General features: G+C 49.4%; 1 protein-coding gene across 5 annotated transcripts in view; it reads left to right on the forward strand.

Moving 5' to 3' along the window:
* Positions 1–25,037, forward strand: part of NINL (ninein like) — a 157,209-nt gene that overhangs the window by 106,622 nt on the left and 25,550 nt on the right. For 2 of the 5 annotated variants that reach the window (XM_032351598.1, XM_032351600.1), the window contains exons 12-17: positions 2,620–2,794; positions 4,096–4,206; positions 4,815–4,895; positions 10,744–10,954; positions 13,057–13,163; positions 14,147–14,475. In XM_032351598.1, coding sequence (XP_032207489.1) covers positions 2,620–2,794; positions 4,096–4,206; positions 4,815–4,895; positions 10,744–10,954; positions 13,057–13,163; positions 14,147–14,475 — 1,014 coding nt within the window. Of the gene's footprint in view, positions 1–2,619; positions 2,795–4,095; positions 4,207–4,814; positions 4,896–10,743; positions 10,955–13,056; positions 13,164–14,146; positions 14,476–16,566; positions 16,706–17,539; positions 17,692–25,037 lie in introns of all 5 variants that reach the window. The other 3 variants (XM_032351599.1, XM_032351597.1, XM_032351601.1) reach the window with 3 other exon arrangements.

The raw sequence follows: 25,037 nt of genomic DNA on the forward strand, positions 1-25,037 counted from the left end.
TTCCATCATTCCTGCATGAAAGACTCTCACAGGATAGTGGGATGTTCAGGAGACCATCAGTGGGGCTTGCTGCCTGTAGCCTGTAAGCATCTTTTCATCAAATTTTCAAAAATATTTCTAGTCAAACCTGAGAAAATAAATAAACATGGTCTCACTGTAAGGAGGTGGTAGCAAGGCCATGGAACCCCGGGTGGGGAGACCAACCATGACACCGTGACTGAGTAGCTCAGAGGATGTGCTGGCTGTGGCCTTGCTGAGCTGCCCTTCCCTCCGTGTGGAACATGGGCGGTGTTTTTCGCAAGGGAGGACTTAGTTAAGAAATAACTGCCTATTGTTTCTGCTCCTGTCAGCAATTGACAGTCTGAATTCAGCTGATTCCCTTCTAGCATCCAGCCACAAGCCTCCCCACTGACCACTTCTAACTGAGCAAGTTCCTGTGGATGAAATTAGAGTCCTTAGCTGGTTGGCTTTTGCAGCTGCTGATGTATGATTTTGCTCACCTGGTGTAGTCTTCTTAGTTCCCTGATCTCACAAAATAGAGTGTGAGGTCAGCATGGGTTTCCACAGAGTGAGCCTCTCTCAGTCACAGCATGACTGAAGGAACTTTGGAAGAGGACAACAGAGGGATTGCATCTTCCCTTCTCGGTGCCTCCCCTGCCTCCTCATGGCTCTTCTAACAGCATGGGTCTGTTGTTAGACTCACCACTGACGTTGAAGGCTTGGGATCTGCCCTGAGCAGGAGATGGACTAATTCTGGTGCCACTGAGACCTTGGGTCGCAGCCTCCTAGGGACCACTGGGCAAGAGGGGCCCACAGGTGCCTGTCTAGAATCTGGAGCAGCCTGACTCCCACATGATCTTCCTGTCTGCCCTACACTGCCATGTGCCAACCCTTGGTTAATGTTGTTCAAGGGAGAAAATTCCTTTTTAAAGAACTGTGTCCAAGAGCTAAATGTAAATTGGTTTTAGATCATTTTATAACTGAAAACTGATTTGCTTCAGTCATGGCATATTAGGCTTGCTTCTTTCCCAAGCACATGGGAAGAATTTTCTGATATCTTTCCTGGGGCCAGAGAATCACAAACTTGAAAGCCTTATCTGGTCAAGGGGTCCATGAAGGCCCTGTGAGTTTGGATTTTGCCCCGTGAGTAATGGAGCAGTATCAGGAGTTTCTAGAAATAGCTGTTATGGCTGCATTTGGGTTTTTCTTATTACAAGAGAAATAAGTGATACATGTTCATTATTGAAAAACAAGTAAAAGTAAAAACAAAAGCAGAAATTCACTCAGAGGTTATCACTCCTGAAGCTTTTTATGTCCTTTACTTCTTTTTCCCACGCACAGAATTATTTACAAAATGGTATCATATTATATATGCTTTTATGATGACTGCACAGCATCCTGTTATGCGCATCTGCCATGTTTTATTTATCCATTTTTCTTTTGTTGGATATTTCTAAAGCTTTTAAAGAATGCAGTGATATGGTCAAATAGGTGTTTTTTAAAACTACCCCAAAGGTTTGTGGAGTGTTACATTAGCTAGATTCATCTTATTGTTTTCCCCTAAGTAATAGCTGCCCTTTCTCCATCTCCTTTCCTGCTGGGTGTTCTTTCCTTAAAGTTCTGAGATGAGAAAGTCTAGACTGTCTGGGGCAGGGGTGGGAGGGGCAGTCTGGGGCGAAGGACAAACCCCTGGTGTTCTCTGCTGAATTATTAACATTGCCAAGCCCTCTGCTAAATGAAGTAAGAGTTTTGATCCTCTTCATTCTAGAGAGACTTGGTTTGAGAAATCCTGCTAAGCAATTGTTTCAGTGATAAAACTAAGATTTGGGGACACCTGGGTGACTCAGTCGGTTGGGCGGCTGCCTTTGGCTTGGGTCATGATCTCAGGGTCCTGGGATTGAGCACTGCGTCAGGATCCCCGCTCAGCGGCAAGTCTGCATCTCTTCGCCCCTCCTCCTGTTCTCGTGTTCTCTCTCTCTCAAATAAGTAAATCTTTAAAAAATAAAAAATAAAATAAAATAAGATTTAGCACTTTTTCTGCTGATACTTCTATCAGTTCTTACAAAAGAGTAAGCAGAAACTGAGGGGGAGAAATGTCTCATACCTTCCCCTCTGATTGCTTTGGTTTTCGCAGTCTGCAGGTTTTATGTTGCCTGGGTCCTGCACGAGGGGCTTACTTTGGTACACATTTGGTTATCCAGGCTGCCCTGGTGTGGGAGGTAGCTGAAGGGGAGAGGGCATCAGAGAGGTCTACCCAGAGAGAGCACTGGCTAGCTTACTCCAGAGGCTCCAGGGACCTGCTGGCCTCCCTTGTCACCTTCCTAGTCCTGGAGGGTGTGGGGGCGCATCCACCATCAGGCCCAGGGTAGGGGGGCTTTAAAGGAGGGCCCCTGCCCTTACAGCATGTGCAGTTTAGCCAAGGTCCAGTGACCCCATCTGTCAAGCAGGAACAATTGAGTCCCAGACAGTGTGGCGAAGTGCTACAGGCAGGAAGGTTCCAGGGAAGAAAGACCAAGTTGCCCAGGGGATGTCCCCCAAGAGGAGGGGGTCATTATGGGTCTGGGGGTCTCCTTGGGACTCAACATGACATATTGACACATGACTGGGTGTGTTTTGCAGACATCTGGAGCAGGGGTACCGGGAAAGGCTGAGCCTCCTGCGATCCGAGGTGGAGAGGGAACGTGAGCTGTTCTGGGAGCAGACCTGCAAGCAGAGGGCCATGCTGGAGAAGGACCTGGAGCGCCTGCGGGCCGAGGAGGCCAGCCTCCGGGAGAAGCTGACCCTGGCCCTGAAGGTAGATGGGGAGCAGTGTTTCGCCAGGTCATCCTGCCCTGAACGACAAAAAGGAGGTCACCTGAAAGTTCATCCTCCAACTCCCCACATTTTCCTAGTCAGGAACTGGAAACCTCCTAGGAATCTTTTTTTTTTTTTTTTTAAAGATTTTATTTATTTATTTGACAGAGAGAAATTACAAGTACACTGAGAGGCAGGCAGAGAGAGAGAGAAGGAAGCAGGCTCCCTGCTGAGCAGAGAGCCCGATGCGGGACTCGATCCCAGGACCCTGAAATCATGACCTGAGCCGAAGGCAGCGGCTTAACCCACTGAGCCACCCAGGCGCCCCAGCCTCCTAGGAATCTTAAGTTCACATTTCCATGGTAGGGAAATGCCTGGGATTGCTAACTGAGGAGCATCCGCTGTGACCAGAGAGAACACACTTCTCAGCCAAAGCAATAGGGTCCTGGCTTTTCCACAAGAGGCATTGCCTCTTCCTTCTCTCTGGTCATGGGGGACCTGTAGAGCTCTTACTTTCTGCTCTGGCTCAGGGTGACAGTGGTCAGAGAGGTTCAGCAGCCACAGCCAGCTTTGCTGCATGCCCTCCCCACCCCGAGACCAGAGTGTCTATAGGATCAGCAAAAACCCAAAACCTAAAGCTTACCCTGCTGGAGTCCTGGTGTGTAGCTTGAAGCAAATGGGTTTTCTGGGCTTTGGTAAATGTCCCATGACCCATACCCACCATACATTTGGTTCTATCCCCTGAGCTGTCCTCTGGCCCCATGTCTCCTGGTCCCTCCTGGGCTCCTGTCTTCCTCTCCTAACTCAGAGACGGCAGATTCTTTCCACATCTGCCTGGTCTCTGTCTCCCTGGGGGAAAAGCTGTGTCCTTGCCTGAACTGTGTCCTTAGTGCTCTTCTCACTGGTTCCCTGTGTCTATGGGCACTGCCTTCTTCCCCCAGGGGACATCTGAGCTGTGAGGGTGCCATTTCCAATCCCTCTTTCAGACAACAGCTCAGAAAGGATTGCCCCCCAGCCTCTTCTTGTGTTACTCATAGCCTCCCTGAACATTCAGGGCATGAAAAGAAGGGGCAGTGGGGAAAGCGACAGGCACTGGTGAGGGGCTCTGTGGTGCTGGTCCCCAGCACAGCCTCCACTGCAGGTGCCAAGGCAGTGAGCACCAGTCATGCTGCATTTTCAGGTTTCTTTCATGATTGTGAGCGCTGCTGAGGGAAAAGTCCCTGATGCAGAGGGGAGACAGGCTGCCCACAGCTCTGTCCTCCACTCCCAAAGTCCAGCAAACTGCTGGCTTGTGTCTTATAGGAAAACAGTCGATTACAGAAGGAGATTATTGAAGTTGTGGAAAAGCTTTTGGAATCAGAGAAGCTGGTCTTGAAACTTCAGAATGACCTGGACTTTGTGTTGAAGGACAAGGCAAGTCCCTTTGCTGATTCTGAGTTTCTGGGTTCTGGGTAAAAAGTGTCAGGGACTTGAAAAAGAATACATAGGTGAGTGAATTCAGTTATTTCCCACTACAATTCTAGAATGGAGAGAAAAGCAACAGGGCAACTCTCCTTCTGTGTTCTTCCTTTTTGTGCCAGTGTCAGGGTACTGGTACACCCTAGCGACGCTATGCCTGCTGGACATTTAATGACAGTGCCATCTGCACAGACCCTCATGATGGGTTCTCAGTGGTGAGGGACACAGAGGAGAGCTCCATGCCCATCATGAGATGTCTCCCTCTGGCCCTGCCCATCACTTTAAGTAAAGGAGGGTGGGAGAGGTGCTGCATGGGGGGTGTCCCAGGCATCTGAGGCAGGAATGCACCCCAGACTCCAGCTGGGAGTAGGACCACCTTCCATGAACTCAGAGCCTCCTTTTGCCTTGAGGTCTTTTAAAAAAGAGGAGGGAGGAGGAAGAGGGATGGAAGATTGTACCTAGAGATGCTGAGCCTAGTGGGAGGAGCATGAGAGGGTGATAACACACATTCTACCTGGCCTAAGTTCCTGTCTGCCATATTCCTGTGTGGGTCTGACTTTTAGCTGGAACCACAGAGCACAGAGCTCCTGGCCCAGGAGGAGAGGTTCGCGGAGGTCCTAAAGGAGTATGAGTGCAAGTGCCGGGTACGTGCCCCGCCCAGCCCCCTTTGCCACCTTGAGCCATCACATTGCCTTTGTCTTGTACTGGGGCCATTGCTCTTGTCTTTGGTGCATGGAGCCCTCATGCACCCCTGCCCCACACCCCCTCCCCCTGCCCAGCCCACTTTGCAGCAAGAGTGATGGTGCTGGGGAAGGTACTAAGAGCTTGGCCCTCTAGAGACCTCCTGGTGCCAGAAGGCCACATAGCCCTCCTTAGCCATGCCTGGTAAGAGCGGGTGTGGAACTCACGGGATGGGTGGGTGGTACAGGTCACCAGGGTCTGACTGGTTTAGATCTGGATGGTGGTATGCACGTCTTGTCATTCACGGTGGGCCACATTCCTGGCCTCCACATGAAGGGTAGTCCAGCATGTCTTGGCAGGAGCATCCTTGCATGTGCAGAGCAGGTGGAGCCTCCGATCTCAGCCTGTGTTCTATAGATGGGGCCCCCAAGTCTCGTGTTCCATAAAGAGGGGGGACCCAACTTGCCTACACAGTGCCCGTGCTCAGCCCCATGGGGCGGGCCAAGGGTGAGAGACTGGCACCAGTTCTGAAGGCACCATGCAGGTAGCCACACCTCGGGAGGCCATCTGTTCAGTTAGAGACACCACAGAGCAGGGCAGAGGTGATGAACAGTGTCATTGGTGCTGAAACATACCACCACCCTGTGACACTCTTAAAATTACCCAGGATCCCAACACCTAAAACATTATTCTGTGATCTTAAGGGTCTATTACCAATTCACTTCTTAATGATTTCCCTCCAAAGTAAAGTCAGAATTGACTTTGTTCCTGCTGCATGTTGCTTTGGCAACACCAGAGGATAAAGGTGAGCATGTGTGCCATTCAGGAGTGTGATATAACCTACTGCTTTCTGCCCTGTGCTCTTTCCTCCACTCTCAACCTGGAATACTAGGGTGCCCTTCCGGAAATTCCTCTGTGTGGTCAGCTGTGGCACCCTCTTCCTGACCCTCCCCTGGGGGTGTGCTGGATTGGGGTTGGGGTGTGTCCTGATGGTTGGGGTGCAGTGACATGTCATGTTTCCTCCCTCCTTTTAAGCTTGTTGCCTTGATTTAGAGCCTGTAACTAACTCAACTAATATGCTACTTTAGTGCCCTGGATCTTTCTAACAGGCATAAACCCCATTTTTCTCTCACAGGACTCTGTTACTCAAAGAACTGTTACTCATTTCACTTCTGATTCTTGAAATTTGACTTTTTGAAACATCAGAAATATAGTACATGTTAGTGTTAGTTTATTTATTTAGAAATTGGTCTTTCCATTCTTTGACTATTTTTGCTGTTTCAAACTTACATTTAGAGCATTAAAAAAGAACCTTTTTATTGGAAAATAATTTCTAATACATGAAGTTACAAAAGTAGAAACAGTGGCAAGGGCACCTGGATACCCTTTACCCACATTCCCCTGTTGTTTACATCTTACTCTGTGTGCACATTGTATACTTGCTTGCTCTGTGTGGATGTGCATACACAGGGATTTTCTGAACATCTGGGGCCATGCACCATGGGGCCACTCTACCCTTCAGCAGGTCGGTGCGCTTTTCTGACCGGGCTTAGTCCTACTACCTTGCAGAGGGGTGTGCAGATGCCCCCGACTTGATTGTTAAGAGTTCATGAGTTTTTGCAGCTTCTTGTTAAACTTTGGAAGGCTTGAAATCAGCTCTGGTGGGAGTTACTTACACCACAGAAATGTGCCAAAGCCAGAAGTCTGGGCTTTTCTTCCTGAAGACCCAGCTTCCCATTCCACCTAACTGTGGCGCACTTAGTAACTTTCTGATTCCCACTGGTACAATATCTTAACCTACTGGTCATATTTCTGTTTTGTCAGTTAATCTAACAGTGTCCTTTAGACCTTTCCCCCTGTAGTACCGGATCCCACAGATGGTTATATGCTGCCTTTGGCTGTCATGAAACATTCCATTTCAGGCCATTCAGGCTGCTCTAACAAAGATGACACAGGCTGGGGGGCTTATAAACAAGAGATTCCGTTCCCACAGTTCTCAGCCCCAAGTGGTGAGTTACAGAGACTACCCCAGTGGAGCTGCCTCATGAGATCACTCTATTTGTACTGACAGGGAGATTGCAGGGAGTCATTAAAACCCAGGGAACAAGGGAAAGCAGGCTCCTTTTAGCAGGATTTGGGATAAATATTCAGAGGGGATTTTCACATTATAATGAGGCTGAGGGAACTGTGGGTCACTTCTGGCACTTTCTGCTTCATCTGTAGTCCAGCCTCTTCAAATGCTTTTTCCTTTCTAGCAGTTTGTTAGTTTGTTTTTAAAAGGTGAGATTGACAGCTAGGCAGAAGGCTTGAGGAGTTTAGTTCCTAAAACGTAAGATGAACAGTTAGGCAGAAGCTTTTGCTAGAAATTTCCTGAGCCCTGGGGGTGGAGGTGGGGGGCTCAGGCCAGCAGGGTGTCTGGTGACAGCCCTTTTCCTGGCACAGACAGAAAGCTGCCTTCAAGGGAACTCTAGGGTCTCTAATAGGAGGGCACTGATCTGCTTCATGAGGCTCCACCCTCAGGACCCGATGAAAGGTCCCGCCTTCAAAACCTTCACCTTGGGTGTGAAGATAACCTGGAATTGGGTTGGGGAGAGAGCACATCCAGTCTACAGGGCTTTCCTCCAGCTTTTGTCTCTGACATGGGTATTTTTAAAGTGATATTTTAAAATATTCTTACTTTGTGTTTTTCTGATATTTCCTTTGGATTAAATTGAGATTATGTGTTCTCAGTGGGGGGGCATTGGAGACGTTAAGTTTTGATCACCTGGTCAAGGTGTTGCCTAATTTCCCTACTGTATAATTACTGTTTTTTTTTTTTCTCCCATGCAACTAAATGAGCAGTCAGTGGGGAGACACATAAAGACCACATAAACATCCTGCTCTTCATCAGAATTTTCCCTAGATTTAGTCTCTGCTTCAGTCTTTACCATGATGGTTGCCAAAGGATGATTTCCCAAGCCCAGCACCCAACTCCACACTTATAAGTTGACCCTTGGAATTCTCCCATGAGCCAGAGGAGTCCTGCTACTCTGCTGTTTTTGCTGCTAGAGCATTACAGTCAGTCTCCAGATGTGGAGACTTTCAGTCTTCCCCACAGGGCATCACCCAGCCTTTCCAAAATCACTGCTTAGTGTTTCCCTGTACTTTGTGACCAGGATATTTGTTGGCAAGGAAACCATGCTTTCCCTTGTTGCCGAATCTTCTTCCTACTTAACTATCATTTCAGCTTCTTGTCATTTCCTTCAACTCTGAGTCTCCATTTTCTCAGTGAGGCTGCCTTTGTTAAAGGGGAGTGTTAAGTGTTGATCCGAGTGCTCTGTTGTTTCATGTTTCTGCTGTTGCATTGGGTGGACACTTGGGAGCATGTTCTTGATCAGAAACCCCAAAAGTAGATTTTCCTTCTCTGCATTTCCACACTGTTACCCATGGAATGCTTGTGTGTCCCCAAATTCATATGTTGCAGCCTATTCCTGCAGAGTGATGGGCTTAGGAGGTACTGAGTCTTTAGGAGGTGATTAGGTGAAATGTATTAGTGCTTTATATAAGGGATATAGAGAATATCCCTTATATAAGGGATCCCAGAGAGCTCTGCCATCTGTTCCACCACGTAAGGACACAGGAAAAGATGGCCATCTATGAACTGGGAGGCCCTCACCAGACCTTAAATCTGTCAGCACCTTGATCATGGACTCTAACCTCCGGAACTACGGGAACTAAATTTCTGTTCTTGATAATCCCTGCCTGTGGTATTTTGTTATAGCAGCAGAAATGGCCTGAGGCGCACACCAGCCCTGACCAAGGTCCCCACCATTGCCCATCCCTGGGTGGTTTTTCATCCCCCCCATTATGTGTGTGCTTACCTAGGCCTCGCTTGTAGTGCCAACCAGCCTGCTGGCACCCTCGGTTCTTCTGCAATGCTTCCCAGTGCTGCTGTTGAAGTCCCACCCTCCCCTCAGACCCTTAGTACTGCGGGATTCTGGCAATGGGTTTGTTGCCATTCCTGGCTGGTGTAGTTGCACCTTTGGCACCCATAGGCACCCCAAGTAAATGTCAGTCCCTGTGGAATTAGGTGCCTGGCTCCCCAGCCCCACCCGAAACCCCTTGTGTAGAGTTGGGGCCCATGGCTGGAAAGGGTATGTGCATGTCACCCTCATCAGTTAGAGGTGGCCATGCTCCCTGCTGTGTCCTCAGAGCAGAGACGTCTATCCCCAGCATAGCACATAAGAGAATCTGCTTTCTGGAATTGCTGAATTTCTGGGATGTGTGTGTATTTTCAAAATTTCCAATACAAGGTACACATATAATTTTAAGTTTTCCGATAGGCACATTAAGAAAATGTAAAAAGTAATAGGTGACATCAATTTTAATATTTTATTTAATTCAGTATATCTACAATGTTACCATTAAATCCTTCTTTCAGAATCCAGTCTTTGAAATTCGGTGTAGATTTTAGGCTGCAGCACACTTCCATTCACACTCACCACACCTAAGATGCTCGGTGGCCTATGTGGTGAGTGCTGCTTTCTTAGACATCCCAGGGCTGGAGCAGTAGTGACCACAGGCTATGTCAGGAACCAGGGGGTGCTTGCTCTGCTTTGCACACTTGTCCCAAAGCTCTAACTTTCTGCCCTGCCCTTCCCCCCCTCCCCCAGACAGAACTACTTCCTCCATGGGGAAACTTGCATATTTGTCTAGGAGATTCTGAATGAGGTACAATGACCCTCTGTGAAGTGCTTCTGATAAGATCTGTGCAGAGCCTGTCCCTTCTCCCACCACCTAGAACTGCCACTGAGAGGCTCCTTCTCCAGGGGAGATGCAGTCACAGGCCAGGCGCTGGCCTTCAGGAACAGTTTTGGGAAGATGAGGTTTATTCAGTGAGAGCCTCCTGGAGAGGAAACTTAAATAAGATTAAAAACCCAGTGAGGGATATGGAGCCTTGTGGATGTGCCAGGGGCTGGGCCCCAAGTCCTCTCCATGTGGCCTTTAGCTAGCTTGGGCTTCCCCCAGAGGGAATATCCCCAAAGGAGAAGCTAGTTAAAAGCTGCACCCTTGGAAGATGGGGCATCACTTTTGCCATCACTTTTGCCATGGGGCAATCACAAGCCTACTAGGCTTCCAGAGAAGGAGGACACAGACCCAGAGTCATGAGTGGACGCGACAGCACAACACAGCTATGGTGTGCTGGCTGTGGTACTGTCTGAGAAAGTGACTATTAACTGTACCCTTTCTAGCCATTTGAAAAACAGGTAACCAGGTGTACTTGTTGAGATGTTTCTTTCATGTGTGGACCGAATTACACTGGTTGCAAATGTGACCCTTCCTCTGAAGCGTTCATGACCCTCCCCAATCCCTCCACTTCCCCCAGTGTGCGTGCTCACCCAAACCCCATCCTTTCTGTTTGGTATGATCATCTTGGCTCTGTGGCCCTTGGTCTGAAGCACCTGGTATCCTCTTGGCTCAGTAACTGTAGAAAGAACACTTCCCAGATTCAACAGCAGCAGAGGAAAGAATCCCAGGACACATCCTGGGACCCTGCTGTCTCACACCCACGTCACAACATCCCTGGTGTTTCAGCTCTTACGGTTCTCTGTGTTTTCTACACTTCTCCTCAGTTTCCACTCCACTCTTTTTTTTTTTTTTTTTTTTTTTGTCTGAACCCCTCCTGTATATGGAGTGCTCAAAAGTGGTACAGGGTCCTAGAAGGTTGAGAAGTGGCCCCTGCTTTTGTTTGGCTCACTTAGGAGGCAGGAGGGCCGCTGAAGTGTTGTGTGCTGGCAGTCAATGCCTGGCACTTGGCTGCTCTCTTGGCAGGCGGGCTTCACACTGCTCCGCTCCTCGCCGCTCCTCAGGCGGCTGCTCTGGCTGCAGGGGTTGTCTGGCTCTGCCCTACAGGACCTGCAGGACCGCAATGATGAGCTGCAGGCTGCACTGGAAGGCCTGCAGGCACGGTTGCCCCCAAGCTGGCATAGCCAGCCCCATGCGCAGCCAGAGGAATGGCTCCTCTCTGGACGTGGACCAGCAGGTAGGATCCCAGTCCTGGGAGGTGATGGGTAGTGTGCTCCTGCTGTGGGAGACCAGAGGCTGGTGGCAGTGGGTGTCTATCTTCCCCCACTGCACGGGCTTCCCCCGGGTCCAAGAGGACTCTGCAGGAGTGGGGGGCCAGCTGCCCAGCCTGTCAGGCTTCCGAAGGATCATGTGTCCTTTGAGTGGCCACATGTGGGAGAAGGGCCTGTAACCCAAGGCCAGGGACAGTACCCACAGCGCCCCCCACAAAGGGAGGTAGAGGAGTGAGGAGGGTAAGGGTTTTTCAGTTTGGGTGGAATGATGAAGTTTATGATAACCTGGTAGTGACCTCAGGACAGGCATGTCCTAGTGGGCCTCTTCGGTCATGGGGATGTGTCGGACATAGTCATCTAGGCAAGGGAGGAGAGGGGAGGCTGGAGTGAGCAGGGTGATGGTGTCCCAGCCCCGCTCAGAGCCTGATGGCTCAGAGCATGACGTCTGGTGTTGGGTCTGTGACAACTCTCAGAGAGGGAAGGTAAATACGTAAAATGTGTCAGAGACTCCTTATATTCACAGAGGCCTCATGTGGACTGCAACAGAGAGGGCTGACATTTACTCCCTGGATGGTATGGAAAGGGTCGAGGTGGGGTACAGCTGTGGCACCCCAGAAGGCCCGGCTCCGTCCTCCTGTGCACAGCACTGACACCGAAGGAGTTACCTGACAAAGACCAGAGCTTCAGGCTCCTTAACTCTTCAGCCTGTGCAGTTTGGGACAAGCTCTAAGTACCAAGAGGCCCAGTGCACCATGTTTGAGGGGCACTCCTTTTGTCAATGGAGGAGTGTGGGATGCACAGAGCATGGCATGCTTGTCCAGAGCTACCAGCCAGATCCCAGGGAGCAACAGAGCTAGGGACCTGTACCTTGGGTGGCCCTTGTCCAAAAGACCTTCGACTGGGGCATCAGAAGGCAGCCTTAGCCACTGACTCCCCCAACCAGAGCCCTTTCTATTCCCTTTTGCCCCCCACCGCCCTCCCTCTGAACACAAAAGTTCTGTCAGCCCCTTCAAAGGAAGAGGGCTCTGCTGCCACAGGAGAGTTTTGGTAGAAGGGTTGTGTGGATCATGGAAGCCATACCATTACTGCTTCCAGCTGGAGCCACTCCTGCCAGCAGCCCATTCACCTGGACCTACTTGGCCAGAACCAGGTGGCAGATCCAGCTTACAAGTCAGGGGCTGCCTTCTTTACCAAGGTGCTTATCCTGACTTCTCTAGGCCCCAAGACCCTCATTCTATCAGTTTTTTCATGGCAAATTGTTAAGGGGTGTGTCATCTCCCTTCACTTTCCCAGCCCCGGACCAACGCAAAACGCAAAACCGGAGCAGTGGCCAAAACTCACATTCTGAGTCAGCCTTTGGCATGTTACTCAGTAGCACCAGGAAGGAGTCCCTGGTGCCCCGGGGTGAGGGCGGTGCTTGTGGTTCCACAGGCGCCTTGCAACATGAGCAAGAACATCTGATATTGTCAGTGAGGAGAATCCTCAGGAGCAAGGGGTCGCTTATGTCCCCTTTCATGTGATCTGCCAGAACTTTGGCTCATGAGTATTTATTATGCCCAACATATTTGTTGAAAAGCCATGTTATTATCATGTAATAGTAAGTAACATTAAGCCTCCAAGAAAAGTGCATAGCCACGTCGCCATTGCTCGGTCTTCCCAGTTCCTCTGTGCACCTGGCGTCATCGGGGAAGAGAATTCAGGGAGCAGTAAACGTACCATGCACAGCATCTTTTAGGGAATCTAAGGGCCTGACAGATCTTGCAGGGAGCCTCCTGTTTATATCTTTGAGTAGTGTGTGTTCTGGCAAAGACTCGGAATGCTGATTTCTAAAGAGCTGCTACCTTGAGAACTCAACATTGCTTGTGGAAACCCACCAGGGTCAGCTTTCTCTGCCAGCACCACATTCCTCTTGCAGAAAGGGCCCATGGAAGGTTGTGCATGGTAGGGGGCATGGTGGAAGAAGACTGGGCTGAATACTCAGTGCCAGCCAAAATGTCAGATCGGAGGGCTGGGAACAGCCCTAGGCATCCTTGGCAGGGTGGAAATGGGAATGTCTCCTTGTTTGCAGGCATTTCATTTGTTGGTGACTCCATTCCAGTGAGTTTAGAAACGGAGATAATGGTGGAGCAGGTGAAGGAACACTGCCAAGACCTCAAGATCCAGCTGGAGACCAAGGTCAGGGCGGGTAAGGGTGGCCACAGGGACACACAGGAGCCTTGTGACACATGCTGGAAAGCTTCACTTGTGTGTGCATGTTTCCATGTGCACATGCGCGCCCTAGATCCTGTGCCCCTTAGGAAGCCTGTTCGGGGACAGGAGGTTGTGGGGAAATGTAAATAAAATGAACATTCTGCCTCACACCTTCTTTGGAAGGTGGCAGGAGAAGAAGAATGACCAATAAAGGGAGGGAATGGGGTTATGGGTCCCCGAGTATCACGGGGGTCACCCTGAGACCAGACCTCCCCGCCCACACTGCCATCAGGAAATTACAGCTTCCATCTGTGTTCTAAGCTGATGTGACCCTGGGATTGCCCTTTGTGGGGTACTCTGTGGCCTTGTGGCCAGGACCGTGGCTGAGTCTGTCTTCTTAGATGAGCTTGTTCTCTGATCCATTAGCAGACTGGTGGTGGGGTTTTACTGAGGGACATCTCTATGACTTGTTTCCACGATTTGTTATCAGGCATAAGAGTAGCAGCAAGATGGGATTGCCTGTCCTGGGCTTGTGCCTCTGGGCTCTCTGGATCCATTAGCTAGACATTCCTGCAGTAGTCACACCCTGGGGGCCAGAGGATGTTCAGAGCCATGCACTGGTCTCAGGAAGGATCCGCAATTCTCTCAGTTGTCCCACTGTCTGCCCTCCAAATGGCCAGGCCAGGCATCTGGCCCAGCGTGATCCTAGCCTCTGTTACCCATCTGCTGGACCTGCCTCCCGAGACCCTTATGAAGGTTATGGAAGACAACAGTGGCCGAAGCCAGCACCAGGAGAGGCTCCACTGACCTTAGCGCTGCTCTTTCCTTTCACAGGCCTGTGTACTTCTTTGGGTCTGGGCCACGATTCTCTGGGTGTCATGCCTAGAGGTCTGGTATTTCTGTGTTGTGTTGTCCAGTAAGTCATTTTCAGGACTCCTGATCAGCACTGCTCCCATTTCTCTTTTCAGGTCAATTCCTACGAAAGGGAAATGGAAGCGATGAGAAGGGACTTCATGAAGGAGAGGGAGGAGATGCAGCAGTCCTTCAGGCTTGAGATCCACATGCTGGAGTGCCGTAGGGCTGACCTGGAGGTGCTGCTTAGGAAGTCTCAGGAGCTCATCCGAGGCCTGCAGGACCAGCTCCAGCAGGTGACCCGCAGCCCTCTGCTGGAGAGGGCAGACTTGGGGCAGTGCTGCATGCAGGCGCTGTCTGGCCCGGCTGGGCTGCTGGCCCAAGAGCAGGACCCGCTGGAGCAGGAGCAGCACCAGAGGCATCGGACTGAGTTGCCACGAATCAGGTCAGGTGCTGCATCCTTTCAGGATCTTACATCTAGTGGTGCTTGCCAAGAATCCAGACTTGAAATTTCGTCAAGCAGCCTGCTCAGAATCTTAGTGCCTTCTAAAGGGGTGCTTTTTCTTGGGGCAGTTAGGTGAGCATTGAAAGAACAGGTCAGAAGTACATGGGTGGCTCAGTCAGTTAAGTGTTAGACTCTTGGTTTCAGCTCAGGTCGTGCTCTCAGGCAAGCACAACTGAGCCCCTCATCAGGCTGCATGCTCAGTGCTATCTGCTTGAGATTCTCTGTCTTCCTCTCTTTCTTCCGCTCCCCGCATTCACAGGCACTCCCCTCCCCTGCTCTCTAAATAATAAATGAATAAAATAAAATAGAAAGAAAGAAGAGGTCACAAGGTAGGCATTGTCCCTTTGTATTAAAAATATGTGCTAACTAGAGCCTAGGAGTTAAAATTCCTTGTAGAATTTTGCCTCACACTTGGAAAGGTTCTTCCTTTGAAAAGGAATGTTCTTTGAAAAGATGGTTGTTCCTTTAGGATCTCATTCTAATAATTCTAATAATTCTTTAGTATCTCATTCTTCCTTTAGTATCTCATTTTCTAGGACATGGTATTATAGGACATGAGCAGATGGATACATGTTCTAAAACCCCTAAAACAATGGGAAAGACAAGTAATTTGGGTTAGCGAGTTTCTTGGAAAGGCCAGAAGTTATGAGAAAAGGAGAGGAAAGGTTTATTTGGAAAACTGGAATATGGCATCTTGTGTCCAACAGTGTCACAGTTATATGAGACTTACCCATGTGTCCATTCCTTATTGAGTGGGTCTGACTTGGTAGAGTGAGTGACTAGTGATATTAGCCATGGCGCTAGTCAGTCCTGAGGGGTGCCTAGGACCGACCTAGCTCTGGAGGGGATGACCACACCCAGGATATGTTGACCCAGTGCTGAGTAGATGTTTCATAGTGGAGGTGTCCACTGCACCATGCTCCTCATGGAGGGGCTGTGCAGGGCTCGATGCAGTTCAGTGCTGGAGCTGAGTGCATGTGGCCTCAGTCACCCCCTGCTTGCAGGATTTTGACAGCCTTTATGTAGAGACCATGCCCTCCAATGTGGGTGGGTGTGCTCTCCCCTTTGGCTCAGTGATTGGAGGTAGCCTGAGTACATTGGACGTGCTATGAAAGAACCAGACCACCCCCCAAGTCTGTGGGTGCTTCTTCCTCCCTGCAGTCGGATGACACCAGTGGAGGGCCACCAGGCCCTCAGGTGCCAATGGAAACTGTCACTCTCCTACAGGATGATGAAGGTCATTTTTTAAATCGTGTGCTTCCTCTGAGCTTTATTTTCTCTTAAACCCTAGAGCTGTGCCCCCACTGGTAGCAGATGGGCCTGTGTAGGATAGCCCCTTCCACCAGCCTGCGCCAGTCATTTGGAGGACCTGCTTGCTGCTCACAGTCCCTCCCTGGGCTGGAGCTAGAGCCACATCTGGCCACATGTCCTGTTCTCAGGCTGACGCCAGCCAGGAACAGCGAACATGTCCTTAGTGCCCTCACCTTGGCTGGGACTCCACTCTCCCAGGGCCATGAAGGCCTGGTGCCCAGCAACTGAACCGACTTTTCAAAAGAAGCTTTAACTGTAGGCGAGATACACACATCTCACTAAAGTTTTAGACCAGCACTGTTCTTAGTACTTCCTGTGATGGGGGACACGTCCTGTGTCTTCTCTGTCCCTGATGGCAGCCACCAGCCGTGCATGGCTACTGAACTCTGGACATGTGGCCTACATGACTCAGATTCTGAGTTTTTATCCTATTTAGTTATAATCAGCTTACACGTGAACAGTTATATATGTTAATGGTTTCGTGTCAGCTTCTAAATGTAGAACCCAACCCCACTGAGGGCATATCCTCCCATAGACCCTCCACGGAAGGTCCCAGGGCATGGACGGAGCACTAGGGTGCATGGGGGGTGAGGGGAAGAGCAGGCAGAGGAGGTCTGCGGTCAGGACAAGAGGAGCCTGTAAGGAGGCCTTTCCAACCCAGGGGTAGGACTGGGCCTGGAGTTCTGCTCACAGTACCTGTGACATGCTCTGTTTCTGTAGGAAAGAGGCTGAAGTTGTGTGGAACTACGAGCTCTCAAGGATGCAAGCCCAGCAGGCTGCCCACTGTAAGCTCTTAGTGCTGCAGCCTCTGCAGGAGAAGGAAGAGGTGCTACTGAGCCCCCTGCTGCAAGTCCATGAGGTGACCAGGAGGAGCAGAGGCAGGGCAGGGGGAAGGAGATGCACCCACATTGGAGAAGTCAGCTGCTGAAGCTGCAGGAGCTGACAGGCAGGGAACAGGGAGAGCTTTGCAAGCCCTTCGCCCTGGAGGAGGAGAGGCTGGAGCTCGCCTGGAGGAAGTAAATGGAAAAATCGTATGGGAAACAGACATAGTGAGGGCCTGCTTGTGGGATTGGTCAGCGGTGGCAGATCGTGAGCAGGAGGGGACAGGTGGCCCCACACCCCTTTCTGCAGGCAGGAGGGGGCAGCCCCTGGCCTGGCTAGAACCTGGTGATGGGTGTGGCCAGTGGGCAAACCAGGGGCAGAGATGTGCCAGGTCAGCTCCTGTGCCATGTGAATGCTGGGCAGAGCCCAGCCCTGGCCCATGGAGGGCCTTTGGAGAGCTTTGGCCTCAGAGAGGATGGTCAGCATGTGCTCACTGCCAAAGAGCTGGCTTCTGCTCCCCCTGAGTGGTGGGCACAGGTGTACTCATGTGGGGTGGACAGAAGAGCAGTTCTGGGGGAGCCAGTGCCTCCTGCCAGCAGCTCAGCTGGTCTGAAGCCAGATAGAAGCACAGGAGCTGCTCTGTGGAACAGGAGGAGATGCCTTACCAGCTCACCCCCCTGCAGTGGGCAGAGGAGAGACAGAGGTCACTGGCTGTTCTAGAGCGAGCTAGGCACCTGAGTGGGGGCCAAGGGCAGGCTATGAAGGAGCAGGGCCAGCCTGGGGAGAGCAGCCTGGAGCAGGGGCTGCAGCACAGCAGGGACAAGGCCAAGGAGGGCACTCGCTCCCCCAGCCTCACGTCATTGGTCCCCAGGTGGCTGGGAAGGAGCAGCTCAAGGCCCTGCAGGAGGAGGAGGCCAACATGGCCCTGGAGAGAGAGAAGGATGACATGAAAACCAAACTTCTGCAGCTGGAAGATGTCGTCCGGGCTCTTGAGAAAGAAGCAGATTTGAGAAAGAGCAACAGGTGTGGTTTCTACCCATTCGTAGAATGTCAGGCTGCACCCTCTAACCACTCACCTCCCGCTCCACTGAATGGGCCATGGCACAGCTGCTGAAGGGAATTTTGTAACCACTGTGCCTGTGCAGGGGTCATAAGCCTGGCCCTGACCCCAGGCATCCCAGAGGTCACAACATGCCCAGTGAGTGGGTGAGGGCAGAGCTGGGCCTTTCTGGGCAGCTCCACTGATGTCCCCTGCTCTTATCCTTAGGAAGTCCTTGCTAGTCTCACAAGGACAAAGACTTTGCCTGGAGCCCCGTTTCAGTCCTAGGTCACCTGAGCCCTCTTTCTGCTGACTTTGAGCAGGACCCACCACATTGCCCCACCAGCATATGCTCCAGGCACTGTCCTTGAACTGCAAGTTCCTGAGCTTTGTGAGTGGGGCAACAGACAAGGCCGTCCAGCCCAGACACCTCCTGAGAGGCTTGGGCTGGGGCATGAGTGCCCCGGGGGTTCAGGATGCTGCTGCAGTTGATACCTTCAGGGAAGCCTCCAGCTGGGGAGGTTGCCTGGAGATGTCGGTCTGTGGGCCAAGTTCAGAAAATGCATCCAGGCCCTCCTTCCCAGGGTTCCCTGAGGGACTTAGGCTGATACATGCTCTTTCTCAGAAGCCCGGAATTCTAGAGACTAGGCTTTTCCAGATGCTGCAGCACATGGCCTTAGATGTTTTTCTGGCTACTCTGGAGATGGAGGGTTTCCCAGGGAGTTGTTATGGGTACTGGCATGCCAGGCACAGCCATGTGATATAGTCTGTGCTCAGTGTGCAGTGTCACTTGGTCCCATGACCCCTGCACAGCACACCTGTGTGGGGCCCACTTCCTGTGGAGATGGAGGCTCCATGAGGTATTGTTTCACTTGTCAAGTAGGTGATGCCAGCTCCCAGCAGACCTAGGCCTATCTTGGAGCATGATCATGGGTGTGTGGTGAGACCTGCAGTCCAGCTCAGGCATCAGCTCCTGCTATCTGGGTGACCATGGGGAGAAAAAAGATTATGTGGGATTGACATGAAACCAAAAGGAAGAAATATCAAGGCACCACTGAGCTTGAGACAAAACATTAGCATAGCTAGAAGCCTCCTAGGCACAAGGTCTCCTCACCTCCTGGAGATACCATTACTTGATGTCCTTGCTAATTCTTACGTGGGTGTCTCTAAACCACAGAGCACCTTGTCTGTGGTGGCCTGTCTTCTCAATTTCATCACCCATGGAATGCAGAGGGTGCCCTCTGCCAGAGGGCCTGGAGCACGAAATGAATGTAGAACACACACTTACTATTCTGGGTGTTCCACAGCAAGTCCCTGACACCCAGAGGCTGGTCTTAGACCCCGCGGACACACCATGGGCACCTGTTCTGGGCATGAGTCTGTGGCAGGACCCAGGCATGCACAGAAGCAGCCCAGCACCTTAAGCCTGTTGACCCCACAACTAAAGTCACAGTTGTAGTCTCAGGAGGGTCTTTACCCCTTGACAGTGCTAATGGAGCATCTTCTGTGTGGGGCACAGCTAGGGATCACAGCAGGCTGCAAGACAGGTTTACAGCTTTGGGTCTGTGGGGGAGGTGCCGTGCTTCCTGTGTGTCTCTGTGACAGGGAGAAACGTGCTGCTATGATTCAAGTATGAGGAAACTTAAAGGCCGTGTTGCCGAGACCGTGTACATTTCCCAGGGACATGTACACAAATAGTGAAAGCCTAAGAATATATATAGAAATGACCAGCCCAAATTCAAGCTGGTAGTTTTCTGGGAGGAGAGTTGTTCAGGTCTGGGAAGGTGGAGGAGGACCTGGGGAAGGAGCGGACTTTGTCCAGGGTAGAGGACTTTGGGGAGCAAAGAGATGGCTGTGCAGAAGGGAATGTGGGTGGGAGCCAGCTCTTGCGGGCATGAGGAGGGCTTTTGGGAGGCTGCCCTGAGGCGGGCAGCTATGGAAACGTGCTCTTTGTTAGCCAGGGAAAGAAGACTGGATTGCAGGGGTTGTAGAGTAGGTGTGTGGAAGGAGGTGGGTAGAGGGCAGGAGGAGGCGGTTACTGCAGCTGTCCAGGCAAGGAGTGACAGTTGCTGGGGGCCGGAGTGATAGTATCAGAGGTGCAGGAAGTCACCTTACAGGAGTGTGGGGGCCAAGGCGATGTGTTACAGGAGGATGGGATTTTCACAGGGAAGTTGGAAGTGGGCCCCAGAACAGTCGGAGGACTCCCCGAAAATGTCACTGACCGAGAAAAGAGGAGGGCAGCATTCAGTTACATTGAGGAGCCTGTGGTGTCTCCTGTGGAGTGAGGTAGGTGGAGAGTTGAGGAAGGAACCCCCCAGAGGAAGGAGAAGCCAAGGAGCTGTGTCTTTAGGGGAAGTATCCCACAAAGAGAGAGGAACACTTGTCTCCAGGGCCCTTGAGAGGCCAGTTCACACAAGACGCGCTGCCTGCAGGAGTCCACTGTGCTCAGCAGCATGCAGGTGCCTCTGGAGCCCACCGGCATCCCTCACCCCCAAGCTAGGTCCCCAGCCCCTGCTCTGTGGAGGGCAGGTTTGTCCCTAGCACCAGTCAGTGGACCAACCCCTGGCCACAACTCCCAGTATATTGGCCTTGTAAGGAAACACATGGGACCACCTTCCAAACCCACACCAGAGCCAGTGTTGGTGGGGTAGTGATGAGCATAGCTGCCTTCCAAACCCACACTAGCCGTAGGCACCTTGGCTAGCAGAGCTCATACCTGCAGGATCTTAAAGGCCTTTATGGAGATTTGGGCCTTTATCAAGGAGAAAGCAAAGTACAGAGAGTGACATGGCCAGATTTAGACCATGACAGACTCTGCCAGTAGCTTAGAGAGCAGAAGTGGTCTGAAGGCCCACATGGCTGAATTCATCCACGGTTACTATTGCTGTTTTGCTGCATACACAGTTCAACACACACCCTTTCTAAATTCTTTTTGAATCATTGGAGATAATTATAGACATTATGATACTTTACTGCTAAATATTTCAATATGTTATTTTTTTCCTAAAGATTTTATTTACTTATTAGAGAGATAGAGAGAGACCACAAGTAGGCAGAGCAGCAGGCAGAGGAAGAGGGAGAAGCAGGCAGGCTCTCTGCTGAGCAGGGAGCCCAATGTGGGGCTTGATCCCAGGACTCTGGGATTGTGACCTGAGCCAAAGGCAGCCGCTTAACCAACTGAGCCACCCAGGTGCCCAGCCAGCATGTTACTTTGTAAGAACAAGAAGTTCTCTTGCATAGCACAGTATTGTTAGCACATGTAGGAAGTTTAATTCGAACACACTGCTATTTTTAATATGCACTCCACTTCCACTTTTTGTCAATTGTTTCAGTGTGTTCTTTGTAGTTTGTCCACCTACCCCAGATCTAAGCAAGGATCATGGTATGCGCTTAGTTATCATTTCTCTTTAATATCCTTTAAGTATATCAGTCTTCTTAAATTAGTTTTTCTGTCAATGGATACTGACTTTTTTAAAAATCATGGCAATGTACACATAATATAAAATTGACCATTTTAACCACATAATTTAGTGGCATTAAACATGTGCCACGTGTAACTGTCACCACTTTCTACTTCCAAAACTTTCTCATCATTCCAACCAGAAACTCTATTAAATGATGATAATTGCTAGTATTTTGTGAGGATTTTAGCATCAGTAGTGGTCTATAATTTGAGAAAGATTAGCATGTTCTTCTTTAAATGTTTGGTTGGGTGGCTCAGTTGGTTGAGTGTCCAACTTTTGTTTTTGGCACAGATCATGATCTCAGGGTCCTGGGTTAGAATGCCATGCCTGGCTAAGGATTCTGTCTCCCTCTTTGCTGCTCCCCCCACTCACAAGCATGCTCTCTCTCTCTCAAATAAATTTAAAAAAAAAAAAAAAGATTCCACTGTTGACATTGGATAGTGTACTCTGTCTAGTTGTTGCTCTGTGTGTGTATTAGTTTCCTACTGATGCTGTAACTAATTACCACTATTACTAAGTTAATGGCTTAAAACAACACAGTTTATGATTTTTAAGTTTTGGAGCTCAGAAATCTGAAATGGTTATGACTGGACTAAGATTAAGATATTGGCTGGGTTGCCTTCCTTCCTGGTGGCTCTAGAAGAGAATCACTATTCTCGTGTTTTTCAGCCTCTTTGGGCCGCTCGCATTCCTTGTTTCTGGCTCCCTTCCATCATTAAAGCCAGTGATGACCGGTCAGGTCCACCTGATATGACATCACTCTGACACCCATGCTCTTCCCTTCCTCTTCCACGTTTCAGGATGCTGTGATTACATTGGGCCCACCAGGATGATCTAGGAGCTATAATTGTAGTTCATTCATATGGTTCATTGCTGTGGATTGTTCTGTTGTGTGAATGTACCACAGTTTACTCATTCACTTGTGAATGGGCATGTGAATAGTGTTTAGTTTCAGTCAGCACAAAGAGTACTGCTAAAAAAGTTCTTATCTGTGTCTTTTGGAGCATTTATATTGGGTTGTGCCTAAGAATGGAATTGTCATGTCATAGGGCAGGGATGTGGTTTTCTTTCTACTCATCCCGCTTAGAAAAACATTGTACCCGGGTGCCTGGGTGGCTCAGTGGGTTAAGCCACTGCCTTCGGCTCAGGTCATGATCTCAGGGTCCTGGGATCGAGTCCCACATAGGGCTCTTTGCTCAGCAGGGAACCTGCTTCTCTCTCTCTCTCTCTCTGCCTGCCTCTCTGTCTACTAGTGATCTCTCTCTCTGTCAAATAAATAAATAAAATCTTAAAAATAAATAAATAAAAGAAAAACATTGTACCCATTGAAATTGTGTCTAATGAAAATTTCTCAGCCATTATTTTTTGAAACATTGCGTCTTCTCTCACTCTACAATTAGATGTATGTTGTTAGATCTTTTCAATTTTCCTCCATTTCTTCCCTTCCATGTCTTTTTTCTTCTTTTCTCTCTTGTCGCATTCTGGATACTTTCTTCCCCTATCTGTGTTCCAGATCAGTAATTCTTCCTTCAGCTTTTTAAATCTCCCATTTAACTTATTCAGTGAGGTTTTATTTTGACATTGCCTTATTTTTTCCATTTCCAAAAGCCAATTTTTGTCCTGTTTGGTCTGATCTTTTTTTTTTTTTTTCATCATTAGTTTTTTTTTCTTTTAAGATTTTTTTATTTATTTGTTTGACAGAAAGAGATCACAGGTAGGCAGAGAGAGAGAGAGAGAGGAGGAAGCAGGTTCCCTGCGGAGCAGAGAGCCCGATGTGGGGCTCGATCCCAGGACCCTGGGACCATGACCTGAGCCGAAAGCAGAGGCTTTAACCCACTGAGCCACCCAGGCGCCCCGGTCTGATCATTTTTGATATTTTCTTATTGCCTTCTTATTTTTTCATTTCCATTTTTATTATGTAAACATTTTATAATTTTATACTTAGTGTCTGATAAATCTAATATCCAAGGTTCCCATGAGATCTAATCTTCTGTTTTGCTTCTGCTGCCCCTCAGAGGTGCTTTTCTGATGTGGTGATCTTTGATTGTGAACTCAGGTTTATGTGACGTTAATCTCTGGGAATCTCCAGAACTGTAGTAGAGGATGCTTTCTGAAGAAAGGGCGGATGTTGCTTTTGCTGAGAATTGGGAGCCTGCTAATCTGGGACCACTTTAACTTCCTCTAGGGCACTGGCTTAGTAGGCGTCCACAGTCTGGTTTTTCCATGCTGCTGATGGCAGTGCTGACATAGGCATTGGCCTCAGGGTAACCCTATCTTTGTGTGGCTCAATACTCACAGCTGGGGTTTTAGCTTCGAGATTTTTGTTTTATTAGGGGGTCCTTGGAGGTTTCCATTACCTTCTGTGAGGACAATAATCCCTTTGTATGATCAGCCTCACATAGCTCTAGATGCTTGGTGTGGTGAGGGGGATGGGATGGGACAACCATTGGCTTATCTGAGGTCCAGGAAGCTGGAAGTAGAACCCCAACCTCAACACACACAGCTGCCGTGAATCAATTTGTCTTCTAACCTGGAGCCAGAGTGGCAGTTTCCAAACATAGACCTCATTTGTTTCACTGCTCTGCTTTAAACCATTTTCTGCTTTAAAAATTCCAGTGACTTTCCTTTCTCTTTTTCTCTTTAGTTCCTCATGAGATAAAATAAAGTCCCATTTATGGGTATGAAGGAGATACTTAACACTTGGTATTATGTGGCAGTTTCCAAACATAGACCTCATTTGTTTCACTGCTCTGCTTTAAACCATTTTCTGCTTTAAAAATTCCAGTGACTTTCCTTTCTCTTTTTCTCTTTAGTTCCTCATGAGATAAAATAAAGTCCCATTTATGGGTATGAAGGAGATACTTAACACTTGGTATTATAAGCATATTACATTAAATAAATATAATAAGACCATGAGGCTTTGAGTATTTTTAAATTGAAAAAATTAGAAGATAATGCCAGATAGGGACCTATGGGGGTGGGGGGAGACAAATGTCAGACCAGCATCTATTAAGAGTAAATTGCTGTGTGTGGTTGGGGGTGGGGTACCTGAGTGGCTTAGTCAGTTAAGTGTCTGCCTTCAGCTCAGGTCATGATCTCAGGGTCCTGGGATCAAGCCCCATGTCAGGCTCTGCGCTTAGTGAGGAGTCTGCTTCTCCCTCTCCCCCTCCCCTTGCATGTGCACACTCTCTCTCTCAAGTAAATAAAGTTAAAAAAAAAAAAAGAATAAATTTCTTGGGCAGCAAATATGGGTTTTAAGCTGCCTCATTTGTGATCTTTTCTGGTAAATTGCTTATCTGTCATATGTCAGTGGTGTTACCCAAGTGGCGATCTCTAAGTTACTAGAAAGCAAAGGTGGCTCCAGGCAGACTTGGTTCATGTAGTAATTACTCATGCTTGCTTTTTCCCATTGAGGGATCCATCTTGCACCATGTGAGCATCTCCCCAGTCTTCTCCCTCGTGCTGACCTCAGAGTGTATGATGCAGGTAGTGCTCTCTAAAGAGGAGAATGTGTTTTGGTCTTCTGATCCTTTTGTTCCTTAGCTTCATGCTAGAGTTCTCTGGTGGGAGGGATGACCATCCTTGCAGTAACCTAAGGACCCGCAGCCAGCATTGTGCATTGATACTAACATGTGCTCACTCATTTTAGCTAATGGTTGTAAGATGTGGTAACAGGTCAACTGTAACATGAAGTAAACAGAGCCGAGGTGGTGAATACATTGATGAGTTGTTGATTCCATGACTGTTTTAGAAGCTGAGAAAGTTTTATTTTCTGTAGCTTATTGCTTGGGAGATGCAAACCATAGCAGGTTAGCAGTGTATAAAGGAAAAGGAACAGTGTGCTCTGTGTCATCCAGGGATGATGC

Source organism: Mustela erminea, chromosome 7 (genome assembly GCF_009829155.1).
Source record: "Mustela erminea isolate mMusErm1 chromosome 7, mMusErm1.Pri, whole genome shotgun sequence".
Classification (NCBI taxonomy): domain Eukaryota; kingdom Metazoa; phylum Chordata; class Mammalia; order Carnivora; family Mustelidae; genus Mustela; species Mustela erminea.